Source organism: Chinchilla lanigera, unplaced genomic scaffold, assembly GCF_000276665.1.
Source record: "Chinchilla lanigera isolate Chin_1 unplaced genomic scaffold, ChiLan1.0 scaffold00074, whole genome shotgun sequence".
Lineage (NCBI taxonomy): Eukaryota > Metazoa > Chordata > Mammalia > Rodentia > Chinchillidae > Chinchilla > Chinchilla lanigera.
The window spans coordinates 9722592-9734325 of NW_004955475.1; the positions used below are offsets into that span (position 1 = coordinate 9722592).

Genomic DNA, 11734 nt, shown 5'->3' on the forward strand with positions numbered 1-11734 from the left:
ATATATAAGATAGTTAAGATAGTTATACTACTAATTTCTATTAGTTGAAAAAAAGGTTTGTGCTTACATTGATCAATTTTCATGCCTAGATCTTGTAATCTGAGCAACTACTTTGAAGATAACAATGTGCAATGTATTAACTATTGTTACTCTCCTACTATCTTGTTTTGAAATTTTGTATCATTGTTTTTATTGTATTTCTCTCTCTCTCTCTCTCTCTCTCTCTTTGTCTTTTTGAGACAGGGTTTCGCTATACATTTCAAGCTGGCCTTGAGCTCACTTTGTAGCCCAGGCTGGTCTCAAATTCACAACAACCCTCCTGCCTCAGCCTCCCAAGTGCTGGGATTACAGACGTGTGCCACCACGCCCATCTTGTATTTCTGCTTTTAAACAAAAGATAGAGGAATTGTTTTCAAAATGTATGAAGGACTCGCAAAAGTCAGTAGCAAGAAAACAGCCCAGAGGAGAGTTGGCAAGCGGGGAGGGACAGTAAGGATGGGACCAGGATCGGAACTTGGCCTTATATGGGTGCCTAGCCCTGCCCTGCTTATCTTGCAGAAGCACTGAGCAAGAATGCTGGCTGTATAAAGCTTTATAGATCTGGGAAGCCCAGAAGGTCTCCAAGACTATGCCACATCACCAAACTGCATCTGCCCCACAGCTGAGAACCTTGCGCTGAACCTACAGGATGAACATTTCACCCAGGGAAGTGACCATCTTCAGCACTAAGAAATGAGCCTGTTAACCAAGAACTCCACCCCAGAGAGAAAATTTCTGTGTTTTTCCTCTGATTTTTGAGGAGCCAGAGGGGTCCAGCACACCGCACTGCAGCTCCAGTGTCATGTGATGATCTCCTCTGCACCTATCACCTTGAGTCCTCTTGGATCAAACATGTTCGTGATGAGGCTGTCATTCCTATGTGTCAGTGCTGGGCAGCTTGAGCTCGTGGGACGTGCATGACTCCCATCAGGCAGCTTTTTATTACTTTTATTAGTAAAAAGACTGATAAAAGTGATTAGACCCGTTTGTACCACCAGTGGTACAAACTGCCTGAAAGAACAGTCATGCGTGTGCCTCCAGTGAGTCAAGACTGGAAACTTGTTAATGAAGACTGAAGACCAGTCTTTTTTGGAGGAATGACTTTCCTTCCCCCTGTGGTTGCCAGGGTGTTGAGGCAATGTGTGATTTCTTAGAGTATTGTTCCCTCCCTCAAGTTAGGAGAAGATAACCACCATCCCAAGAATTCTCAATAAACTAAGTAAACAAACAAACAAGCAAACAAAAAGTAGCCCAAGTGAAAATTGGGCACATGATGTTTTTTTGAGACAAGGTCTTGCTATCTCGTTCTAGCTGGTCTTGAGTTTACTACATAGGCAGCCTCAAACTCATGGCCGTTCTCCTGCCTCATCATCCTGAGTGCTGGGATTACAGGCGTGTGCCACTAGGCTTGGCTTGGGCACCAGATCTGAAAAACCCCTTCGCTAAAGAGGATATACAGAACATAGCTAAGTGCACGAAAGATTTAAGCATCATTATCTACTAGGGAAATGCAAATAAGAATGATAATGAGATACCACTGCACTATATCTATTGAGAAGACTTGGCCATCTTCAGTACAAACTAAAATAGGAGACTGCTACGTGAACTTCCACCTTGATAATCTCGTCCATGGTGCCTCACTTGAACATGAACAAAAAATGTTGGAACTATTTCCAGATGTCAAGGTCAGAACATCTAAGGGAGCATTACACACACATACACACGAATGTTTATCCTTCAGCATCTTTTCCTCAGACACTTTTGCTTTGTGCCACACATGGAACTCCTTGGTCTTTGGTCTTTGCTCTTTAACTTTCCCACTTTTGGCCTCTGTTTCTTCCACCTCTTTAAATCCCACATTTGTCACGGTGCATTTCACTGATGACATCCTCACAGGCCGGATCTGGAAGGCTTATCCTCAAAGGACACTTGTGGTTTCCTGCAGGGCCACATCTGCTGTTCCAATAAATTCCACAAGAGGGATAGTGTTTCTCCAGGGAAAGGCTTCTCAACTGCCTTAAAACTGATAGTTAAGTGAAGGTAGATGTAAGGTACACAATCCGTCTCTACTTTAAAAATAACTTTACATCTAAATAACATTATACGGCCGGGGATATAGCTCAGCAGCACAAGCACCTGCCTGGCAAGTGCAAGGTCCTGAGTTCGGTTGTCAGTACCAAAACATAAATAAATAAATAATATTATACATAGTGACTAAACATTAATCACTAAAGTTTCTCTATTATTGAAATAAGAAAACACTCTTTATTTATTTTTTCAGTCAGTCTAGACATTTGTTGAAGACTCACTATATGCCAGGCACTGTTGTAAATACTAAGAATTCCAACAAAACTTACTTGAAGTAAGATAGGAAAGAAATGGTACACTTAGACTATCTTTACAGAGTAATGATTCCTATTTAACTTTATCTGAGTATTCTTCTGAAACTTAGCTGGCAAATTTACTTTCATCTTTTACAAAGGTCAAAAGTACCAGAGCTTTTTTTTAATTTTTTTTTTTTTTTTTTTGGTACCGGGAATCAAACTTAGGACCTTGCACTTGCTAGACAGGAGCTTGTGCCACTGAGCTATATCCCCAGCCCGTAGCAGAGCTTTTATCCATAGTGGACTTCCCACAAAAAATTCTTCCCTATTTCCTGGCTAATGAGCATGCTTACAACAACCATCTCCTGCAGTTCTTGTAAGGGGAATTCAGCCCTGCGCTAAGGTTTGTTCACATGACTTTTAAAAGCAGTGCCCACTCATGCAGTCTTTTTCCTTCTATATTTCAAACACAAGAGACAAACCTCCTAGTAGGTAACTCCTGAGTTTTGTTCCCTTCTCTGAAATGTTCATCTCCCATGATATGGCACCTATTCAAAGAAGTCATTTCCTAAGCTATGTCTTTTTAAATTCATGGTATGTGTATTGAGCCCCTCTTTCTTATGAATGCAGATTTAAAAGTGGAAGATAGCTCAGTGGTGGAGCACTTGTCTAACATGCACAAGGCTCTTGGCTCAATCCCCAGGACCACAAAAAAGTAAACAGATAAAAATAGAATTCAATTCCTACTGCTAGAAAATGTATCGTGTTTGCATTTCACAGCATGCTGTATCCCTTTGCTAACAGATATAAATTTTTCCCCTTCTGAACTTTTGCAACATTTTGAAAGGTAGAACATGGTAAAATAGAACATGGTAAAGCAGTTTTCTTCTCAGCATCAAACATTTTGTACACTGTAGGCAAGGCTTCTCCAGAGTATACAGACTTAGCGGTTCAACTAAGGAAGAAGGGTCACGTTTTTAGAAAAACATTCCTGAGGTCCTAAAATGGGAATAATCAGCTACCAGCCCAATGTGCTGTTCTTTCCACTTGCTGGGCAATGCTGTCTTTTAACCTCAGCCGAGGGCCTCCTCTGAGAAGTTCATGGTTCTGCATTTTTCTCCGTTAAGATCTCAGCCATCAAAGGGAACCAGATGCAAGAGCTCAGAGGTCAGCCAGGTTCAGAGCAAGCAAGGCAAAGCGTGCATAAGAGGAGAGAGGAATTCCACATCCAGCTTGCCTGCTTCTTCAGTGTGGAAGTACAGTTCGGGGTGATGAAAGGCATATTGAAGCTTGAAAGGAATTAAAGCGCATGAACCCATTGTGTCTCCTCAGGAATGATTCCCATTATCCTCATGCCCTACTTCCTGGTGTTCACTGAGTTCTGGGCCATGGCCGTGCTTACCTTTGCCTGGCTTGCCTATGATTGGGACACCCACAGTCGAGGTAAGAGGTGGGGCAAGAATGGCACTCCTCTCTGCCAGGGATGGAATCTCAAGGAGAGGGATGGGGGAAGCAAAGGTGGGAGGGGAAAGGGACAGAGGGCGCTACCAGGCTGCCTGGGAAGAACTAAGAAGTTGATGTTTGTGAGCAGAGTACCCCAGCCTCAGTATGTTTCCCCGTCACCTTTCTGGTTGGCTCCAGAGGAGCAGGGGCCTCCTGCGCCTTGTGAGCTGGGCTGAGGGACAGTACTTCCAGCTCTGATAGGTGAGAAGGAGGACCCTGTTGTAGCCTGAGGGCTGTAGGCAGAACTCTCCACCTCTAGGAGAGGAGACGTAATGGCAATGCCCCGCCTGCTCTTTCCTTCCCTTCTCTTCGCACAGGTGGCAGGCGTACTGCTTGGGTACGGAGCTGGACCCTCTGGAAGTACTTCTGTAATTACTTCCCAATAAAGGTGACTACATTTCCTCTGGGTTCCCTTGGTTCTCACTGTCCTGCCTCTCACTCCCTACTTAGTTTCATGTTTTCAAAGGCTTTGGTGGCCAGCAGTGAAGGTCAAGGCCCAGAGGTATAAGGCAGAGCAGAGACCCACGATGGATGGGCAGATGGGGAGACAGATGGAGAGCAACCTTTCACTCAGTGGCAAACCCAGGTCAGCCTCTCTGACCACCATCATTTCTGGCAAACCTACGAGCAGGGATTTGGGGCTCCCAGAAGGAAACATAGGCTACCTGCTGGAACCTGATACTGCGCAGCCGCTCTTCTCTCTGTGTAGCCAAACTCTGACTCAGTCTCCCTCTAACAGCTGGTGAAGACTCATGACCTTTCTGCCAAACACAACTACATCATTGCCAGCCACCCCCATGGCATTGTCTCTTTTGGTGCCTTCATCAACTTTGCCACTGAGGCCACTGGCTTTGCCCGGATTTTCCCATCTATCACTCCCTCTTTAGCGACCTTGGAAGGGATCTTCTGGATCCCATTTGTGCGAGACTACGTGATGGCGATGGGTGAGTATAAGTCCTTCCATTCCCTAGTCTACTTGAAGGCTCAAGCCGCAATAAACCCTGCCAGTCATTCACTGCTAGAAGAGGACTTCATAGAAAAAATGAGTCCAGAACACACTGGATTGGCATTAGGAGTAAGTGGCCAAGCATCAGATTCTGTCCACGATCTTAGATGCAGAGCTCAGTTGGGCAGCAGAAGATGTTACAGAGATTCATATGACTCTCCAGGATTCTCTTCACAGGGGGAACCAGAAGGCTAAATTCAGAATCAAAGCCTAAATGGAATACAGAACATGAGAGCCAAGTACTAGCCACAACTGCAGGGAGAATTGGGCTGGATTTGCCAGACTCTTTCCTGGAATGTTGGGTGGCTTCTTCTGGCCAGACATTTATATGGAAGCTCTCATCCCAAAGTATTGTAAGATATTCAAAAATCTTTCAGATCATCTAGTACAGTCTCCATCACCTGGAAACCCCCTCACTCTTGCATAACACACCAGAGGACACAGGATAGGCATCCATCAGAATCCAGGACAACTTCCCCATGACAGGCTTCAAGCCAGGGCACAGTGACAAATATCCATCTCTCTGGACCACTATGTATCCTTCTGGACACCAGAGAACAACAGAAACCAAACACTAAACTATAAGATACATTTATCCGAAGGGGCCAGGTGGGACCATTAGAATCTTAGAGGATGCTTCAGTCCTCTCTGAAGTTGGCATGGCCCTGGAGCATGGACTTCTCTCAGTGGTCGGAGCCTGGAGGCAAGTGCTGTCACCCAGTAGAGAGCAGAAGGTGAGCACAGGGCAAAGATGGGGTTCAGAAGTGATTCCATTGTTCATCTATATTTCAGTTTGGATGGGTGGGCTCTAGGTCTGTCTGCTCTCCAAAATGCCCAGCCCATGTCTCACCATTGGCAGGTTTCTTTTAGGGAAAAACACATTGATGGTGTCTATCCTGGTCACCCCTGAAGGAGAGAACTCTGGAGGGCTAGCACTGCTATGAGCCTTGGCAGAGTACAGGACAGCCATAGTTTATAGGTAGAGACAGGAAGGGTGGGTTTAAGGACCGTTGGTCTGGAAGGTAGTAGGTTCTGGATGGAAGTAAACAGAGGAACTCAGTGGAGCCTCAACCATAGGAACGCAGACTCCAAGACAAACAGCTGGGCCCACCTTAGGCCAGGCCAACCTAGGATTCTGGGACCAAAGGCAGAAGCAGGGAGTCATCAATAAGCGGGAATCAGAACTATCTCCAGAAGGAAGAGCCTGGAGGAACCCCTACCCCATCCTTAGACACTAAGCTTATTCTACCACTTGACTCTGGTTTCGCAGGCTTGTGCCCAGTGAGTAAGTTGGCCCTGGAGTACACCCTGACCCGGAAAGGCTCAGGCAATGCTGTGGTCATTGTGGTGGGTGGAGCTACTGAATCCCTCTTGTGCTGCCCAGGAGCCTCCACCGTCTTGCTCAAGCGACGTAAAGGTTTTGTGAAGCTGGCCCTGGAGACAGGGTAGGTGCCTAGATTCTGGAGCTCCCGTGTCAAGGTGCCATGCGCCCGTTGTAGCCCTCTGCAGAACGCTGCCCTCTGTGGGAAACCTGCTAGAGATTCACTCTTCACTAGGGTTGCTTCCTTCTACCCTCTCACACTGGGTTTTGGGCTGTTTGGGCCTGCAGACCTACTTCTCCGGGCACTTTTCTTACTTGAAATTAGTGAAAGAATAGCAGAATGGGACCTTTTGCTTTCTGCCTGTTACCCTGGTAGGCTGAGGGTCTAGCAGCTGGAGTTTCACTTTTTACCCTCCTGTTCACTGAGAGGCCTGAGAAGTCCCCAGAGGCAAAGAAGGCACTGGCCCCGGTGATACAAGGATTGCAAAAGTGAGTAAGACGTGCCCGCAAAGAGCTTACAGTCTGATTTTAAAAGTGGAACACTTTCGTTCAGCAGTTATCAAACACTTACTGTGTGTCAGGCATAGTGGTGGGGAACTGAGGATAGGCATAAAAGAGACCTGATCCTTGCGAACTCCCTGTCCAATATGAAAGACAGCCCCACACATATTACAAAGCACATCCAGGATTCAATCACGTACTACCTCAACTACCATTACCTGGTTTAAACTCCCATGATCTCTCCCCAGGATTACTACAAAACTTCTAACTGCTCTCCGAGCTTCTGTCCCTGCCTCCCTCACCTTTACAGGTCTATTCTCATCTGAAATCAGAATAATTCTATTAAACATACTTAACAGATTATGATTTACAGATCATGTCACTACTCAAAATGCACCAGTGGTCCCCATGCGACTCAGAGAAAAAGCCACAATCCGTACAAAGGGCCTGAAAGACCTGAATTATGTGTTTTATCTGGTTCTCAGCCGCCTCCCTGACCTCATCACTCAGTACTCTCCCCCTGGCCAGCTACACCGGCCTCCTTGCTGATCCCCAAACAGGCCACACACAGGACTTGGGTCTTGGTTCACACTGTTCCCTCTGCCTGGAGCACGGCCCCTCCAAGGAACAGCTCAGCTCTTTCAAGTCTTTGCTTAAGCATCTCTTCTCAGTAAGCTCTGTCCTGACCCTGCTCTGTCATTTTCCTGTTGTCCTTATCATCTTCTTACACACCATTTATTTTATTTACTTACTTCTATATTATTTTGTTGTTTATTGTCTGTCCCCTGCCCCCAAATAGTAAGTTCCATGAGGACAGAGAGTTTTAAAAAATTCACTGTGTTCCCTTATATATCCCCAAGGCCTAAAATAGTATTGACACATAGAAAGAGCTCAATAGAGAGTTCTTGAATGAATGAAGTGCTGTAAGGGAGATGGTACAAATTGCTATGGGAGCACCAGTTTATGGAAAGACTTAACCCAGAGTAGAGGTTTCATGGGTGAGTAACATCTGAACTATGGAACTGGAATATAGTTGGGACTTTCCAGTCCCCAACAGGAGAAAGACCTGAGGCATTGAATGAGGACCTACAGCGTATGAGGCACCATGCCAGGGCCTAGGGATTCCCAGATGAATGTGGCACAGTTCTCCCCCTTGATTGGCTTGCTGTCTCCGGGGGGAGTCGGGCAGGAAAGGAGATGACTGAAATGCAGAGCTGGGAAAACAGGGTGGCAGGGGACAGAAGCGCTAAGTGAAGAGCACCTGCCCACAGTGGGCGAGCTGGAGGCGGTCGGGGAAAGTTTCTTCAAGGGGCTGAAATGGCAACTGGGCACTGAAAGGCACAACGGAAGTTGCCCTGTGAAGACAGAGGGCAGAATGTAGAGACCCGGGGAAGAGAGCACTTGGCGCACTCAGTATGGCCACGCAGACTGTGAGGGAGGAGTGGGGAGGAGAGGGAAGCCAGCGGGAGGTGTGAAGCTAGAGCGCGGAGGCCGTGCTGAGCAGCGGGTCTACAGTGCAGAGCACTGGAGGAGTTTTAAAGGCAGGAGTGACCCATCCCCATAGGTATTTTAGGAAGATCCGTCTGGGTGTTCCTTCCCATAGTGGCGCGAGTGCAGCAGCTCCCCTCAGAGAGTTCAGGTGGGAAGGTGGGACCTGGCAGGAACAGGACACAAAGCTGTAGATGGTCGTCCTGGGTTCTTGCCCAACAACCAGGAGGTTGGAGAAGTTTCCCACTTTGGACAGAGTTTTGCAGGGGGGAATTTCACTTCCTTGGAGAGCTCACCCTCCTGCCCCTCTCTTTGCAGGGCATACCTTGTTCCTTCCTATTCCTTTGGTGAGAATGAGGTTTACAATCAGGAGACCTTTCCTGAAGGCACATGGATAAGGTTCTTCCAAAAACACTTCCAGAAAACATTTAAAAAAATCCTGGGATTAAATTTCTGTACCTTCCATGGCCGGGGCCTCACTCGAGCATCCTGGGGCTTCCTGCCTTTCAATCGACCCATTACCACAGTTGGTGAGCTGTTCCACTCTCTCTGACCTAACCCAGTTCTTTATCGTCCCCCTACGTCATCCATCAAGCCCCCGGGGATCCTGGCTTCCAGCCAGGGTGGGCAGAGGGAATTCCAGCGGGTGTAGTTGAGAGCAGGGCAGGGAGGACAACTAACCAGATAATAGTTATGACCATTCGTATGTGAGCCGGAGTTCCACAGCAGTCACAAGACCATCAGTATTCACACACATTCCTTCAGCTCTCTCCTGCGCGCGTTCTCCTTCTCTGAAGCACAGGTAAGATTAGGTGGCCGGAGAATGAGAGCCAGGTTAGAGCTGGAGCAGAGGGAGAGACTGTAGGAAGGGGGAGGACCCAGATACAGTCAGTATGTGGCCCCAGGGAGAGGAGGATAGGGTGAGTTTGGGCAGGGATTCTGATGCTTGTCTCCTCCTTCTCCACAGTTGGGGAACCTCTGCCAGTCCCCAAGATTAAGAGGCCCAACCAGGAGACAGTGGACAAGTACCATGCACTCTACATCAGTGCTCTGCGCAAGCTGTTTGACCAACACAAAGTTGAATATGGCCTCTCTGAGAACCAGCAGCTGACAGTCATATGATGGGAGCCAGATTCCTTATTACTGAACCCCAAACCATGAGGGACCCAAGTAAAGGCACAGGGAAGGAAGAATTGGGGGAGAGGGGTGGATCTCAAGGATGAGAGGGGATTTCAACCAAGGCAGAAAGTACTTAATGAGTCAAGGTTCTAACAATGGCATCCCCTTCCGAGTGACCAAGGCAGCTCTGGGGAAGGAACCAGGCAGGCAGTGGGAACCGAGGAGGGCTGACTAACAGAGGAGGTGACTCCATCACCCCTGACTGTTTTAGTGCAAGAACCCGGTCTGGGAGTCTTGTGAGTCACTCTAGCTAATTGTCTAATTGAAGTCGTGAGAAGTCGGCAAACACCTCGCTCTTTCATCCCAAACCTCAGGAACACTATTACTATTTAGGTTTATGCTTAGAAGTTTAGTTGAGAATAGGGACGGTTTGTTGCCTGCCAGTACAATTTGGAGATTGTCACAGGTAAACTGAGGGCCTGAGCTATGACCTCCTAACCCAAACAGAAACGATTCCTTCAGTTATGCCAGAGTTCTAGATTGAAATGAAGTCACATTGTTTCTTTGGTGAAAAATAAAGCTCCAGATATGTACAACATTATAGACCTATTTCCCAATTACTTTGTGATTCACCACTGGGCGTCCCTCAAGCCTAAGAATTTTCCTTCTGGCCATAACCATTTTCCTGTTCTTCACCCACTCTTCCTACTGCCCCAACAGAAAAGGTAAGGGACTGGAGCCATAGCTGCTGCACAGTGTAGGAGAGAGAAACAGTAATGGAATCTAACTGGCACAGATATGCACGGAATAGCCCTCCTGTGCTCACCCCACATAGCCACCATGGGCCAGAAGGTAGGGAGCCAGTGGCCATACACCAGCTAACATTTACTTGATATCAAATATCTACTGTGTCCCCAGGTTTTGTCAGTTAACGCTCACACTAACCCTATGAGATTAAGATTGCCACCATTCCCATTTCACAGTCCCTGAAGTTCTTGAAGACATATAATTTTGGAAAAACTAGCATTCAAATCCAGGTCTTATGAATTTTTCTCAGTGCACCATCACTTGTCCTATTCCTTATTTTCTGGTGACTTATCAGCTTCATTTTCCTACTTGAGGTTCCATAGCACCCCACAAACTTAGTTCACAAGTGTGGAGTGTTTCCAAGTTAAGTCTCAGGGACAATAATTTTAAAAACCTTTCAAGGACTGAGAATGTAGCTCAGTGGTGGAATGCTTGCCTAGCATGTATGAGAGCTTGGCTTCATGCCCAACTACTAAAAAAATACAACTTTTTAAAAAAAAATACAACTTTTTATATCAATAGAATGGAATTAAGAGTACAGAAATAAACCTGTACTACTATGGCCAATTGATTTTCATTGAGATGCCAAGAAAAATTGATGGAAATAAGAATAACCTTTTTGCCAAATGATACTGGGACAACTAGATATCTACATGGAAAAGAATGATGTAAAACTTAACTCAAAATGGATCAAGTACCTAAAGTGAAAGATAAACTACTAACATCTTGGAAGAAAACATAGCTATAAAGCTTCATGGTCTTGGCTGGGGTGATGGTTTCTTAGATATGACATTTAAAAGCACGGTAACAAAAGAAAAAATAGGTGAGTTGGGCTCCATTAAGATTAAACACCTTAGTGTTTCCAAGGGCAGAATTAAGGAAGTGAAAAGATAATGGAGTGAGATAAGATATTTGCAAATCATGTACCTTATAAGAATCTAGGACCCAGAATATATAAATAGCTGTTACAATTTAACAACCAGAAGTCAATAAATTTTCAAAATGGGCAAAGATACCATGCGTGATCAGGCATGCCTGTAATCCCAGCACTTGGAAGGCTGAGGCAGGAGAATCGCTGTGAGTTTGAGTCCAGCAAGGACTACATAATGAGTTAAAGGCCAGCCTATATTGCATAGCAAGTCCTGTGTCCGGAAAAAAAAAAGGTGGGAGGCAAAGATTTGAATGGATATTTTCCCAAAGGAGAGAAATACAAACGAAAAAAGTACGCAAAACTCATTAATCGTTAGAGAAATAAAAATTTTAAAAACACCATAGTACTATTTTATACCTGTTAGCATGGCTATAATTTTTCAAAATGCAATATCAGGTACCAGTTTAGGATGTGGAGAAATTGGAGCACTCATATATTGCTTAGCAAATGTAAAATGGTGCAGCCACTTCAGGAAACAGTGTAATAGTTCCTCAAAAAATTAAGCATAGCTGGGCATAGTGGCATGAGGAGCCCCACGAATCCGAGGCTGGCCTATGTTACAAAGTGAGTTCAAGGCCAGCCTGAACTACAAAGTGAAACCTTGTCTCAAAAGAAGAAAAAGAAAGAAAGAAAGAAAGAAAGAAAGAAAGAAAGAAAGAAAGAAAGAAAGAAAGAAGGAAGGAAGGAAGGAAGGA

The 11734-nt window shown here is 45.7% G+C and overlaps 1 protein-coding gene across 1 annotated transcript in view; it reads left to right on the forward strand.

Moving 5' to 3' along the window:
- Positions 1-11121, forward strand: part of Dgat2l6 (diacylglycerol O-acyltransferase 2-like 6) — a 25311-nt gene extending 14190 nt beyond the window's left edge. Inside the window, exons 2-7 of the mRNA XM_005401609.2 lie at positions 3696-3806; positions 4184-4254; positions 4606-4810; positions 6143-6317; positions 8501-8712; positions 9150-11121. Coding sequence (XP_005401666.1) covers positions 3696-3806; positions 4184-4254; positions 4606-4810; positions 6143-6317; positions 8501-8712; positions 9150-9304 — 929 coding nt within the window. The 3' untranslated portion in view covers positions 9305-11121. The remainder of the gene's footprint in view (positions 1-3695; positions 3807-4183; positions 4255-4605; positions 4811-6142; positions 6318-8500; positions 8713-9149) is intronic.
- The last annotated feature ends 613 nt before the right edge of the window (positions 11122-11734 follow it).